Source organism: Ornithodoros turicata, chromosome 8, assembly GCF_037126465.1.
Source record: "Ornithodoros turicata isolate Travis chromosome 8, ASM3712646v1, whole genome shotgun sequence".
NCBI classification, from domain to species: Eukaryota; Metazoa; Arthropoda; class Arachnida; order Ixodida; family Argasidae; genus Ornithodoros; species Ornithodoros turicata.
In genome coordinates, this window is record NC_088208.1 from 29661893 (window position 1) to 29677807 (window position 15915).

Here is a 15915-nt window from a genome sequence, read left to right on the forward strand (position 1 = left end):
GAACCATTGCACACGCAAAAGAGTGTGTGACAATCGCGTACACCCATAAAACTTGTGACTGTGTTCCAAGGTAAAAAAGCGTTAAGAAAATCCCGTGCGCATCAATTTTGTTGCGTCACAAATTGAAAGCACCGCCTCATTTTCTCAGATGTCGCCACTTTTCAGACGCTCTCTCGGACTCTTTGAAAGTAACCTACTTTTTATCTTCTTTTTTTCATTCAGTGGTTCGTTTCTCTCTCTCCTTCAGTGAACGAGAATGGTTAGCGCATGCGTCCTTCACAGCCTTCGAGCAGAAGTGTGAGCGTGGAATTTGGAATGCCATAGGTTTTTGATGCATACGGTTACGTTACCTGTCTTTCGGTGTGTGAGAGTGTGGCATGGGTTTACCCTTCTGTGAACAGATTCTCTACATCAATGAACATGGTGCTGGAGAGCGAACCCCGTGTTCATGAATGTTATGTTGTGAATGGGCTTCAAATACGGTGACAAGTGCTGTGGGTACTCTGGCTGGTTGTTAGGCAGACGAATTTGTTAAGCCTAACGACGTTTACACTCTACCTAAAGATGCACAGCAGTGCAGCTGACAAGCTGAGGATAGGTAATGAAGTCAGAGAACTCAAGCTAGGAAAAAGTTTCTCGTCCGGTGGAGGCTTGGCATTCCATTCCATTAGATGTAAGTGGAACCTTTCCTTCTTTTTCTTTCCTTGTGATTGTATCGTCTCTTCTTTATTTTCTAGATTCGTTATGTCTTCTGTGTGTTCGTGTTATCTAACGTACTGTGTACTCCGTGTGCCTAATGGGTCGGGGGTTTCTGCTAGGTTAGAGACAGGAAGGAAGGCAACCTGTGGCAGCTCGTTCTTCTGTGACTCACAATCTCACACAACGTCCTGATTTGTTGCACCGATGATTTCATGAACCTCACCTACTTTACTCACAGAAACATCACATTATGCACGTACGTTGTTTGTGAATCAGTATTCAAATGAATTCACTTATAACAGTGCTTCATCGATTCACACAACAAGACCCGTTCTCGAAGCTTTTTTGGTCCCATTGTGAAGTATCACTGCAGTGTTGCTTTTAGTGGAGCGTGTAGAACTTTTGGGATGAAATTGTGGTGTTGAGTACGTTTCTCAGTTACTTCGAGAATCAGAGTCAAACACGTTTTGGTAATGTGTTCATTACAGTGTGTTTGTGATGCAGATTCGACTTGGTTCCCTCATGCGGTGCTCTTATTGTTGAAGATATTATTGGTGAATTCAGCAACCCAAATCAGTCATTTCATGATGAATCTGTTTATGGATAGTAATGTTCGTTTAATGGTATGGCACCTTAACATACCGTGTCGAGTATGTCGTCTTTGGAATCGTATGAAACAAAGTCCGCGACGTACCATATAATGTACATCGACATTGGGTGTCTTTAAATCAAGGCTAAATAAACAACCGGATTTGAGACACTCAGCAAGTGCGTGTTTTGACTATCAGCGATAATTGATTTGTAACGATTTGTAACGGGTCTAGTCGCCGGTCTCAAACCTCAAATGATGGAGTGTGATGCCCATCGGCGTAGCAGTTGCGCAATATGTTCGTGCACAAAATACAGCGTGTTGAAAGAACGCAACATTTATTTAGAAATTTATTTGACCCTCAAGAAAGGCTACCTCCCTAATCTGATTGTGCTGCCCGAGAATTGATTTATCGCAAACTCTTGCCACGATGTCATGGAGCACACTTTTTTTTGTCTTCACTCTCTCAACCCTTCGTTGAGAGGGGAATAAAAAAAAAACAAAGTTGCATTAATGTGAACGCTCCGATTGACTGAGTGGAAGAATTACGTGATCATAGTTTGGTTGACAGGCGCAAGCAGGTGGCAGCGTGAAGGTGAACCTAACGTTAATAACACATTGTGGTACTGCAAGATATGCATGGAGTGTAAATTACTTCGCAGATTGCCCGTAGTCAGTTCGTACGTGTCAACCCAACGACATTATCGCAGGGCCAATTACTTTTACGGTTGACGGTTTTTATACACTATCTTTTTCCATTGCTGAAACTCACAGACCGAAGCAGGAAAAAATTGCAGATAACAAAGTGCAGAAAAGAAAAAAGTAGAGTTCAGACAAGATAAGGGGAATTCATTTCCAGTATTAATAACATTCCAACGAAGTCGTGAATCATTCCTTTTTCTTTTCTTTTTTTTTAATGAGAGCCCATACCACGAGGGCCACACAGCTTCCGCGACTTGTAGCAGATAACATTGTTGCACCCAGATTCTCAGCGTGTGACACCAATGGAGCATAATTGAACTGCCGTAAATAGTGTGTGAACCAGTCACATTGTTGCATTCGTTGTTCTGCGGTTGCCGAACAATGTTCAACCACTTTCGTTGGATCCTAAACATGTGTATATCTGTGGCAGCAGATGGTACCAGGGAAAGCACCCACCTTCCACCTCTCCCCGGCATCTCACTTGCACCATGGCAATTATATGAACTTTGATTACGAAGTAACCACGAGACAGTAGAGGGAGTTAGTATATTGTTGACGACCTGGCTTCGGAAGTACCGTATGTACCGCACCCAATCAAGGGATCAGTCTCGGACGCCGCCATTGGTTCAGTGTGTACGCTAAGTTCACGGTGAACGTCATCAATCTCCGATTTTAATAGGCAGTCTTAGCACGCCGTTGGTAAGGCTGTCGTGCCTATCGGAGCCAATCGCAGTCGTGTGCGACTCGGAACCCTATCCACTGATTGGTTTCTGTTGATACGGTTCGACGCAAGCAAAAGTTACCAGCGGTTTGCCACAAAAAAAGAGAGAGAGAAACCAGAGAAACTCTCTAATTATTGAAGGGATTGGGTCCTTTGTCGGAGCGTGTAGTTGGGGAGGGAAATCCAATGTATAAAGTGAGGTTTTGCACCCCCCCCCCGATCCGCCACTGTCAGCACTGCAGCAGTATTTACTACTACTAGCGCCCCCCTCCTCTTTGAATTGTAGCCTTGAAACTTGTCTGGATGTTGGATACGTTACATACAACTTTGTCATTGCGTGAAGTCCTTTACTTCTCATATACTTCGTGGGAGGTAGGGGTCTTCACATTTACCCCGCCCCGGAGGCGGAAGCTCACCTCAGGACGTCTCTGGGACGTCTCAGCCACACATGTATTCGGTGCCCAGATATGGTCCACGAATGCTACCAGTTGCAAGCAATGCTCCACCCACCTACATGCAAATATCTAATGAGGCTACACAAATAACTAGAATTGGCCGAGGCAGACAGCAATTAGGGACGACACAGACACGTGAGCCTCGAACGCCCAGAAATTAACGAATTCAAACAATGCAGGGAGAAGAGGTGCTGACGCCAGAAGATCCAGGTTCGAGTCTTGCCGTCAGCACCTCTTTTCCCTGAGTTGTTTGAATTCAAAGCTACGCAACTATCATGCATGGGAAAGCTGAATTCGAATACGCAATATTTCTACGGGATGCAAAAATGGCAATACAGATTGGTGGGGGTACTCCTTGCAGGAATGTACAAGAAGTATCTTCGCAGTGCATTAGCAATCACGGGTACAGACCAAGTACCCTTTCCTGATGCTCCAACAACTCTAATTGCGCGGTACCCACTATGGCAGTGTGTCTCTGCGCATGAGAGGAGGTTGAACAGACACGTGGTCGTTGCTCGGGTACGTGGCTTTGTAAGCAAAGTCACCTTTTGACCACGACCTACTAGGTTATAGCGACCTTGTCATAATCGGAAAAAAACCCAATGAGGAGCCCATCCGCACGATCCGCTAGGGGCGCTACTCATTGGCCCGCGAGACCTGCATCATGATTGGACGATGGAAATTTGAATTTTGAACGCGCAGGAGCGGACGCACGATTACCGTAGCAGACGACAGCAGCAGTTCCTACGAAAACGTGTAGAATGATGATGATAATCAACTTTAGGAGGAAGCATCTCTCGTGGGACATCCACTGCTTGTACAAGAATATTAAGGCAAGCTAAAGTGCAGAGTATTCTAGAAATTGAGGAAGCAATAACCGGGCCGATGAGTAGCGCCACCGCTAGCCTCCAAATGCGGCGCTGGGAATGGGTCCATATGACGTGGTCGCTATAATCTAGTAGGTCGTGCTTTTGACGTCAATGCAGAGACCATACTGGAACGCAAGTATAGTCCACCTCAAATTTAATTGTTTTGCCCCTTATTTGAAGCCCAACCAATGAGGACGCTGCCTTCCCGAACAGGGAAGAGGTGAGGGATGCGGAGTCCCCTGAACTACTTGAATGGCTCATAGCATTGTACAGTGCTGGACAGAAGTTCACGGAACGCGCTCCGGCGCATTCCTTTGACAGTGACACGCTAGCATCGAATGGTACAGATTGGAACAAAAGTTCACGGAACACGGCACTGGCATATTTCTTCATCGGAGCGGCCCCATGCTAGCTATCAGGAAGAGATCGAATAAGAAACTGGTGACCGGCTATTTTATCAATCTATCAGTATGTGTGTGCGCTCCTGTTTGCTGCTAGGGTGTCGCTCCAATGAAGAAATGTGACACCCGTGTCTTCCGTAAGGCTTTTTCCAAAGCTGTATACCGTTTGGACTTGCAAACAGGTGACTGGGTTACCTAGGCACATGTCTGTAAGTCCGTACGCTCCCATTCGCTGCTAGCGAGTCACTCCAAGGAAGGTATACGCCGAAGCATGTTCCATAAACTTTTGTCCAGCACTGTACTCTCATGGAGTTAGACACGCCAACCTCATTGCTTGTCCGAGGAGTCCACCAATGTGGCCTATTACACCTCTTCACTCGTTTGTCTCTGCGCAGGGGAAAGGGAGAAGGTGCTTGTCCACTCACAAGGCAGCGATAAGGGGGCATTCGGTGGCAGGCATTGGTCCAAAGAAGAGGCCACGTGCGCCTCAACCCCCTTATTTGGGAGGTGGACCAATGCACTTGCTCCACGGGCAATAGGAGGGAGAGGGAAACTGGGGAGCTGCGCAGAGAGTTACTTCCGTTGCGTATTTCAAGGTTTATTCAACAAGAGAAGCAGTCTTGCTTGTCGGCCATATCGGCATGTTGCATGGGCTTGGTGACTTGATTTGACTTGACAGTATATGTGGCCGTCCTTTATAGCTTTGGTGCCATGGAAGCACAAAGGAATCAAGTTCCTACAGTGTGCATGTAATGAAACTGAAGGACCAAATAAGGATGCTATAACTAGTGCATCAGACAATAGATATCTTGCAGATTTCTTCCGCAAGAACATTTGGGCCTTTTCCACAACAAGGGCCAATTTGCGTGTCTGGAGCCTTTACAAGTGCTGTAGCAGGCCTTGCACAATATTCAATATACAGCATTCCCCTGGCGTATTAGTCGTAATGTCGCTCGTAGGTGAAAGTAGCATGTGCGTATTATCAGTAAAGCTTGCTATCATTATTAATGTAGTGCGCCACGCGTAATGAGGTTGCCCAACCCTCTATGCACACAGATTGAGGGAGCAGACATGTCCTATATGAGTGGCAGTCATTTTCTTGTATCATTAATGATGTGTAATCACTTTCGTAATAACGTTCTTCTAGCCGACACCAGAAATCTCTCTCTCTCTCTCTCAAAATCTACCCCAGCAAAGGCTTCTAGCAGAGGCTGCGAGTGTTGTCAACTCGCGCTAATTCTATGTAGAGATTACATGATTCATGTCAGACGCGTACAAAATACTATTAAAATATACGTAAAATACGATACTAAACGTACAGGGTGTTTTCTCTAAAGTGTCCAGAAATTTTATTTAAAGCGAGCGATGAAAGAGATAAGAGCGCTACTTTTCAGCTACTTGACTAAGAAACAGGTGCTACTAGTGAAGCAGTACCTGTTTCTTACTCAGGTATAGCAGAAAACTACCACTTGCTTTTCTTTTAGCGCTCGCTTTAAATATAATTTCTGGACACGTTAGAGCGAACAGCCACCCTGAATACTGACGGGAGAACGTACGTGAGATGCAGTACAGAAACTTGGAGAAAAAAGTAGTTTGCGTAGAGTAGTAAATACTTCAAAAGGTGTTTCAGGTACATTTAAGATACTTTAGTGTTTATCACAAAACTGATTACCGTTTATTATTATTATTATCATTATTATTATTTAAGCCCTTCAGGACAGGGGGTCTCTCACTCCTTCCTGCTGTCCTCTTTCCAACGCCGCTCATATATCCACAGTTGCTTCGCGGCGCTAACCGGAAGCAAAAAATAATAATAATAATAATAATAATAAACGTTAGTGACTCGTTGCAGGAGTTGCATTATTTCACGGTGTTGATCAGTCAGTCCTCTCTTTCTGTGAAAAATAATCTCAATCTCAAATAATCTACGAAGAACGACCGCAAATAATGGTCGTCCACAGTGCACTGAAAAAAGAATAAATGCGATGCAAGCTGGGGTACCTGGTTGCGAACATGGTATGAAGACAGACAAACGAAAATTAATTTGAATAGTATTACGTTGAAAATACTGAAGAAAGGTTTTTGCAATAGTACAAATATCGAAAATGTTGTGAGAAACGTATTTTGAGTACGCGTCACACAACATACATATAATTCTGGTTCGTGGTTTCATTTCTGCCCGGTGTTTTGATTCCACGCGGGACTGGTTCGATGGAGCGAGGCTTGTCGTCGCATCTGCTATCGCATGTCATCTCGAGGCCATCTGGTACATCTTCACTCTGTCCTTCAGAAGCACAAACACCCAGAAAGATCGCCGAAGTGAAACAAACTGACTCAGTATTACGCCGAGGTTTGCGCTTGGAAGCGATAAGCATGCTTATATGCCGTTACGTAAACTTGTACCCTTGTGGCTTTGAGAGTTTGTGTTTTGAAAATCATGAGTGAGAAATCTGGGTTTATTTCGGGACGTGGCTGTAAAATTTTGGGATATTGGGTATAAAATAAAAAGAGACCGCTTCTCGACGCCGAGCCAGTGGTTTATCCAGAATCCCACGCACGATTGGGGGGGGGGGGGTTGCAAAAAATGGGTGAGGGTCATTATTAGTTACGTCATAACAGCTTAACGTATCTTTACCGACGCGTGTCTAGAGCTGACATAAGTCCCCCCACCCCTCCTCCTCCTCCTCCTCCTCCTCCTCTTCCTCTTGTAGGGGGTGCACATGAAACAAAGTAAGGGGGGGGAGGTCGCCAAACATTTCGGGTCGGGGGTCTGGATAAATCACTGTGCCGAGCAGCTGTGCTGAATGCACAGAGCCTAGCATTCTCCAGAGCCGTTATCGGTGGCGGAATTTGCACTTTTAGCACTTTAGTTCTTTCGGGCTACCCCCAAATGCGCGACACTTGCGTTGCAAATCGGAGGTTGGGCGGGTCTTACCAGGATTAGCCCTCCAAAGCAGCGTAACATTTTTGCCCAACACTGGGCCAATATTGGTACAGTCAAACTCCTTTATAACGAACTTCAGGAGACCGCGGAAAATCTTCGTTGTAAAGGTAACTTCGTTAAAACGGATGTTTCAAATGAAAAATGCCTTAGTCTTCTTTCAACTTGTGTCTGATCAAAACGCACCTCAGACATAATACCTAGAGTACACATGGAACCTTATCTCTGTTTTGACCTTTTTACCCCCCCCCCCCTCGTTATTTCGGTATATTCGTTAGAAAGGAATTCGTTATAAATGTCCGAAGTATTCATTGAATCCTATGGGCGCCTGACCGGGCCGCGAAAAATGTTCGTTATAACGGCCTTTTCGTTATAAAGGCGTTCGTTATAAAGGAGTTTGACTGTAATACTGTTTGGCCGCTATTGGAGATGTGCTGCCTGGGCTGATACATATAAGGCTGTATATGTAAGCCATATTCCGAGAGATGTCAGATTTGTGTGTTCTTTTCGAATTCTGTTACTTGATCCGGAGATTTTCGTATATTCTCTCAGGAAATTATGCGAAGGTTCCGAGTATGTGATGCAGGTAAAGGGCACGAACGCAGACTTCCCCGTCTCATTTACCGGAGATGGGGGTTATACACTTTCGCAGGTGCGCACACATTTGATTTACGCCGTTCATGCGTATGTCTGCTATTGTCCAGTGGGGTGAGATTCCGGTCGTCTGGATAATTACTCATTTGCCGTGTTTTCGCGAGGGCTGGGTGTTACAGATGTTTAGGGTATATAGTGTGTGTGGCTGCCTCATTACGTCACGGCCAGGTTATTTATCTTTTCGCTGATTAGTTACTTGGAACGATCCGTTCGTCAATGCAACACCGACATCTCACGAAAGGAGTAACTAGTTTTATTCCTTTTGAGGTGTAGTAGATGCATTGCCTCATATTGGTCTCAACTTTATGAAAAGTTTAGGGACCATTTTGAGTGCTGGGGGTGTAAATTTCATTGTCACGGGACTAAAATAAGAAGTGATTGTGACCTGCAGAGGACTAGAAGCGATAATTGCTCCCAAATTTGCTTTTTGTTGCTCATGAAGACACACTCCTGATCTTTCTATGCTTGATCTACCCGGCCACCCCTATGCACTCGCGCATTCAGTGCGTTGTGCTGCTTGGGAACAGTCTGGAACATAATCTGGACCTCAATCTCGAACTCGCATCGAGCGAGCGTTATCGTTATATTTAAACTTGGCGCGCGTTCCAAACGTCACACGGAAGCACGTGAAAACTGTTTCGGTTGGCCGAGACTTCAAATCGGCGTTGCGATTGGCCCTGGCGCTAGGCTCGTGGCGAATCACGAGCGATGTGATGCATTTAACGCGCGTTACGGGATAACGACAAGTTGAAGACCTGGCGCTATAGGGTGTTTTCTTCCCTTTGCATCCTCCCGTTTCCAGCGTCCTTTGAGCGTCCCAAAAGCATCTACAGCACATGTGCGTCTCCAAAACCTGCCGCAATGAAGCAACAAAACAGGCGTTCTTGGTGGATGTTGTTGCTCAAACGTTGATGCCGATAAATTGGACAGTTGGCAACATTGGCCTATGTATCGCCATGTATACCACCTGTTTCAAAGTGTATTTATCACACTGTAAGGTAAAAAAAGGAGTAAGGTAAGGAGGGAGTAAGCTTCTAGTCCCCTACATTGCAATTACTCTCATTTTAGACCATTGACCCTGAATCTTGTGTTCTCAGGCCAGAGTTGCTTCGCTGCGCTAACACGGAATTTAAAGGAAATAAAAACATGCTCTCCCGCACTGCAAATAGTCCCTAAACTTTGTATAAATTCCCGTGCGTTTAGTCCCGAACTGGACTAACGTTTGTGGCAATACATCTAGTCCTCCAAAGGACTGAAATTACTCTCCTCCCCCCCCCCCCCCCTTTAGAGTGCAGAAACGAAGGTGTATTGCAGAAACCAGAAGCGAAAACGAAACTATTCTTCGATACGGGCACTTCGAGTCACTAAATAGGGAGGGAATTTAGTCACGCTACGGGTACTCTTATATAGTGACCAAGATCAACAACTTTATTTGAATGATGATGAGTGAGAAGTTTCATCGCCAGGGACGATACTCTACCCCATTGCTGGCGGTAATGTGGTGAAAACACCTTTTGAGGGACACTACAATAATTCCAACGCAATGTCATGCAACAGTTCCCGCGAAAGAGCCAGTGGGTCCGCTTGCACGTGCGTTGGGGAGATTCCTCAGAGGTGTCCTCAGTAGCTTCGGTGATGCTTCGTGCACGCGCTACAGTCCTCAACGCTGCCTATGCGTAAAGCACTGCCAAAGCGACTCGGGACATCACTGAGGAATCTCCCTAACGTTCGATCGTGCAAGCGGGCCGTGCCCCTGTCTCAAAAGAGCTTCGTGCTCTTTCCACGAGTGCTGACTACAGGGTCATCAACAGATATACACGTTGCGATGCCGGGTACGCGCAATATTATCAACGACTCAAAAGTGTATTCAATGCTTTCATGCATACACCTGCGTGCAAGGGGTTTTGACGTATTAAGAGAATAAGGCACAAAGGCAAGAGACAAGACACTGCATTCGTAACACTATTACACTTGTTCGCGTACAGTTATTAACTTGTATTATTTCCAATACTGTTAGTTCTAAGGGGTTTGATAACTTTAACGTGCGTAACAAAGGTTGGCTCTTCACACTTAAAAGTGGTTTAAGAGCACTCCCAACATGTGATCATCTATCGATTTGAAAATATTTGAAGACAGTCTTACTTTTTGACAAGGTTGCTTTTGCTGTAGCTCCAATTTTGTAGCGAAACAAATAGTCTTAATGTTGGACTCCAATATCAATGTTGAAGTGTAGCGAGCGAGTTGCCGCTACGACAACGAATAAAAATACTAACTGGATAGTACTCCTCACTTTTTGTCACTATAGTGACAAAAAGTGAGGAAGTGGCTGTTTTAACTGATCTTTATCAATTTCTTGTCATTTTATGCATGGATACGACTTTTTTTTTTGCAACTTTTTAGTATATGTTTTGGAACTTTTTAGCAACTTTTTGTGAATTTATTAGCAACTTTTTTGCATTTTGAGCATGGATACGAGACTATAGTTCACTGCTTACTTACGTAAAATGAAACAAGTCGAATAATTTTGCGTTTACACACGTTCGGGCAGTTAGCTGTGTCACAGTGCAAAGCGTCACTACTTTCAGAATTATGCTCCTGTCCAGTGCACGTAATAGTGACGCACAGTTTTAAAAATCTGACGTGAACCATGCCTATACATGCTCTCTGCAATAGGGTTGTTCCTTCAAGGATAAAAAAAAAGCCCCTCATTTGATTTCGGCGAGCCGAGCAGTGCTTATTCAGCCGCATAAATCGTGCGCGGCAGCAGACATTTTATGCCTTCCTTTGCAGTATATGTGCAGTGTGCTATGTTTTCATCGTCTCCTTCCTATATACGGTTATTGCTGGAGTTGAATATCGTTTAGGTCATCTTTAGAGGCCAGGCTTTAATGCGTGAAGCGCCTCGTCAAGGATGAACGTATCAGCAGAAATTAACTCCGTACATGGATCGACGTGACGTTAATGTAAATCGTGATAACCCTGTTGATAAGGGCAAGTCCGGGCTGCCATATCTTCCCAGCATAAATATCCGTGAGGTATCCTTCAGCGAGACGCTGTTGGTGTGCATTACTGGCGTTGAGGAACAGGCTATCACTTGTTGTACTCCACATCCCTTTGTTCGGTGTTAACGCGTACGCACTCCGTAGGTGTTGAGTGTACCGCATTGTACACAAAGGATATCCGAGGATTGCTGTCATACCACTATCCGCATTCAACGCCTCCAAAGCGCATCCGTTAAATGAACTGCCACCGAGATAGCTGCACGCTTGGTAAATCCTGTATATGGAAGATAAAGAGCCTGTCCTGTCAGCGTGCGTCAAATAGTACAGCAGTGAACAGAGCTTGTAAATCCTTCCATGCGTTCGTGTGATCCACTTTATTGAGGTAACTTGTTCCCCAATTATGATCGTTATAACGGAGTTGGAACCGTAGCCGAGGGGGGTATGTGGCAGCTGCGACTCCCCTGCAGAACGAGAAATCGCTTCGTGACGTGTATACTGTGGTCGGTTCTTCATTCCTGAGGAATACAACAAGGGTTCGCTGAAGTTTTGATCGGTACCGAGTCTTATCCGCCGAAGTTTGATCGCGCTACTGAGTAGGAGCTTGCTGGGCGAAGCCACGTGCATATGTAAAGCAGGATGAGCTATAGCGTTCGGAAGCAAGTAAATTTCTTTCTCTGCCCTCTAAGGAGCTATTGCAGCTTCTCGTCCCTGGATTGCAATTACTCCCCATTTTAGTTCCCTAATCCTGGGATTTACTCCCCGGCACTGCAAGTATAGTCCCTAAGCTTCGCATACACTTCCACACATTTAGTCCCGAAAGGGACTAATGGTTGGACAGTGCCAATGGATCCTGTCCCCGAAAGAACTAGAAGTACTGTATTCTTTTTTCATTAGCTTGTGCTGGAACCAATTAGTGCGATACTTTGTGTTACAAGCTGCCTTGCAGTTCTTTTCCGGCCGAGTCGTTTCACGTACACATCAAATTAAACAATAATTTTCTTGGTAACCTAAGGGTATAATAGTACTCGGAAGTACAACGCAATGTGCGTGGTTTGAAAAGGGCGTAAGAAGATCGAGTAATCTTTTGCGCTGTAAGCCGCCTTGTATGCATTCGATATACTTAAACGACATCGCTCTAAGTGGTCTGGAGCGGCGGGCCCAGTCGGTGCAATAGAGCAAAAACATCAGCATACAACATACTGACGCTTATTTCTTATGTTTATCTCCATTACGCTCTCCCCAAGGAAGTGTTCAAAACGTTCAACTTTATTTTTGTAATGAGTGGAGCGTTTCATCGCACGATGGAAGGCCTCCTCACCCTCTATCGCTACGTAGTGATTACGTCCGCGTCAGCCAATCACCACAGAGAATTACACGAAACGAAAACCCTGTGCCTACGAGCGACCGTCTACATATGGCTTTTGACGGCTCATCCCAATGACTACGGGTGTCACTTGCTTCGAGTTGTGATCGAGCCTTGTTTATCCTGACTCTAGTTTATCCAAGACGGGGTTGACTGTACTCTTCGCATTGCGTACTCCTGTATGTCCGGGCGAAAGTGGGTTCGCGTGCCTGCACGCGTCATATCCCACGTGGGTATCGGTTTATAGCTGCCTGCTCGTATCGGACGAAGGAGAAATTGTCTTTCCAGTGCACTTGTTTGGAGAACCGGTTTTCTTTTCGTTCGCCTTTTGACCATTTTCCTCCGGCTTAATCCGCGTGTGGCCGTTCTGCCTGCCTGCTTGCACGGTGCATGATGCGTGTTCACCAATTGCTCCCATTGGTGGCGATCTTTATTTAATTGTTACGTTTTCGATGCGGCTTCATCAAACAGTAACCCATGAACACTGGCACCAGTTGGAAATTCAAAGCGTTGTCTTTAGGCAGTGGAACTGGGCACAGATCCTGTCGATATACTTCGCAAATAAGAACCGAGATACAATTTTCCAGTGTACACAAGATTATTGTAAAATGCTGGCAGTGATGTCATCCACTGTATCCATTATGTGTGCCAAGCAGGGGCGAGTGCGTGAGTTTCCATGGGGAGGTCCGGTCCAGGACAGCATTACGAAGGACACTGTGACGACTCGGTGATGGGAGGGGGGGGGGGGGTCAGGATATCCGGACCTTCCCTCCTCTTAGAATCAGCCCCTGGTGACAGATTATGCACAACAACAACTTTACTTTGCGATCACGATTGACCACAATGACTATAGAGTGTTGGATGCCTATACGCTCATTTCAGCATTCTCCTTCGCATTATCGTCTTTACTGGACACCTCAGCATTAGTACCGGAACTGAAGGCGGGGTTGGAACAACTGGACACCTCAAAAAAGGACATCATATTGGACCGCGTAATATTAGTCCGCGTATTATAAGCGACGCGTGAAGAAAGGAGAGGAGAGTGCCGCTGTCCGTAGACGTTCGGACACTATACGTACCAAATCTCGTGTCCCTGTATTCTCCCAAACAAATAACCTCTCTCCGTGTGACGTCAAAAGTGTCATAAATTAATTTCTAGTTTTGAGAAGTTATGACGGTCATAGAGCACGTAGTCTGGCACCCGTCTGGCAAGATTGCTTCTGTAAGGAGGATTTCCGTCTCCACACAGAAGAAGCTGACAGATCTTCCAACGTGGGGCGGAGAGCGGAGACCGAGAAGGTGCGCGCGCTCAATGAATCAGACGGCCAAAGCTCTCGATGGCGTCACTAACTCCTGAAGAACCCGAAACTATGAAGTTCTGTGAAAAAAACTGTTCTTTTAAAAAAAATTAACTCTTCTTAAAAAAAAGCTCGTGTGGCGTGACGCAACATTCTCCCAGTGAGTCACGCAAGAAGGGAAACTTTTTCTAAATGCTTCTTGACATGTTGGCATTTCGTGAGGAATGTTTCCTATAACCGTCATTGTATTTCCTCGATGTACACACAGGCTCGATACGATCATACGATCGGGGAGCACTCTCGCTCGGTTGCTGTTCAGGAAAAACAAAAAAAGACCGATAGAAGCAGAGAGTGCCCTCGTAAACCTGCCCGCCAAAGGTGATTTTCTTTGGCGTCGTATACGCATTAGTTTAGTGGTTTATCTGTACCACTCAGTCCCCCCTTCCCTTTCCCATCCCCGCTCTCTCGGCCGACCAGTACTTTCTTATTTTTCTCTTACTTTCGGTATGTGACGTTGAGGAGGGCTCATCTGAATGTGTGCACCTTGAAGAAAGCTTTCTCCCCGAGTGTTTGCTTCAGAGGCATATTTGGGTCAGTGACGATAGTGAAAAATGCGCGACACAACGCTTAGATAGGTTAGTGTTCCTTGACGACCTTTCAGTTGGGCAGCCTGCGTGTGTTGCGCCCGGGTGCCGCTTGGGGGGGCGCTGTCCGGTTATTATATTGTTTAGGCGCTTTTTTGTTTGTTTTTATTATTTATGCGTTGCTGCGGGCCAACTTTCTAAGGAGGAGAGACTTACTTATAGTGACGAGAGCAATAACACGGTACACTACTATGAATTCATAAACTTGAATTAATGCATGGATTTTATTTTCACGAGTTTGCGTGGAGGCGTGATAAAAAGTGAACGTAGCGACTTGACAAGTCCACAGCTCTAAAACAATACAATTGGCATTAAACGGGGCAACATAAACACAACAACGGGAACTAAATGCACAGATTGTGTATTGATTTACGTGACATCGAACACCAGAATGAGGTTGTTGTTGTTGAGTGCTGGTTTACGTGATACAGACAATAGATCAGAGAAGTTATTCAGCATACGCAGCACTAGATGTTGTCCTCTGTTGAGTACTGTTAGGCAGCGAGGAGGGTGAATATGAACAATACAACAGCGACAGGGAAATGAAGAGAGGTAACGCACTAGATCGTTCATAAAATTTGTAGATTCAAGGTAGTGAATTCCAGTCTGCTGCTGGTCGGGGATACTTATAGCCGTTAGTTCTTGAAGAGACTGGAGCTAACCATTGTTCACGTTCACTGTGCCGTGTTCTTCTTGTTAGCTATTTCACACGGATTGGCAAGTTTTTAATTTCAGTTTTCGTGAAAGAATGCTATACGAATAAAAAGTAGTGTACTTCATTTTCAGCGCGCTGTTCACAAGTGGCGCAACATTTTTCACGTTCCATTAATAACTTCTTTACATAGTAAATTCCCATAGTTAGCGTCCAGTAATAGTATTCTTTACAAATTATCGAGCATTTCGCAGCTCTTCCAGAGCTCCTATTTGTGTTTGTCAACGTTCTTTCAAGGCACAATCGCAACGTCTCCCTTTCGTGACATCCTCGAAGGAAAGGAGGTTAAACAAGAGCAGTTCTTTTGTGCCAATCATCATCACCATGTTCACTCCAATGAGTGCCGTCAGGGGCACGCACAGATAATAGGGGACTCAGGAAATCGATGATACTATAACTGTTTTAATTGGTTACTTGCTCCACAGCCAACTGTCAAATGGCTTCTAATTCACGTGCTACAAGAGTCTCAGATATGATTATTGCACATAGGCGTTCACGTCGTCCATGTACAGCACGCCATGCGAGGCCCTCCCAAGTAGCACTTTTCGACGCGTTTCGAGAGCAATACGGTTTTGAAAAGGGGTACTAAACTTCGTTTATAATTTCGGCTGTCTGTGTTATCTGTGAAATGATCTTTACTGTTGTACTGCATCGACCGCGGAAGCGGAAACCTGGGTCGCGGCATCAGCCATATCAAGTCATCATCACATCAACCAGCACATTTACTTAAAATGGCTTTTAAAAACAAGATCGCTATCACGCAAGAGTTCGCGTGCGCCTTCCTGCTCTGAACTTGGCGCAGTATAGCCATCGTCGCTGTTGTGAAAACCTCAATCAATCAATTAATTGATCACTCAATATCTTT

At 45.2% G+C, this 15915-nt stretch overlaps 1 protein-coding gene across 1 annotated transcript in view; it reads left to right on the top strand.

Moving 5' to 3' along the window:
• The first annotated feature begins 238 nt into the window (after positions 1-238).
• Positions 239-15915, top strand: part of LOC135366895 (ELL-associated factor 1-like) — a 31549-nt gene continuing 15872 nt past the window's right edge. The window contains exon 1 of the mRNA XM_064599873.1: positions 239-673. Coding sequence (XP_064455943.1) covers positions 565-673 — 109 coding nt within the window. The 5' untranslated portion in view covers positions 239-564. The remainder of the gene's footprint in view (positions 674-15915) is intronic.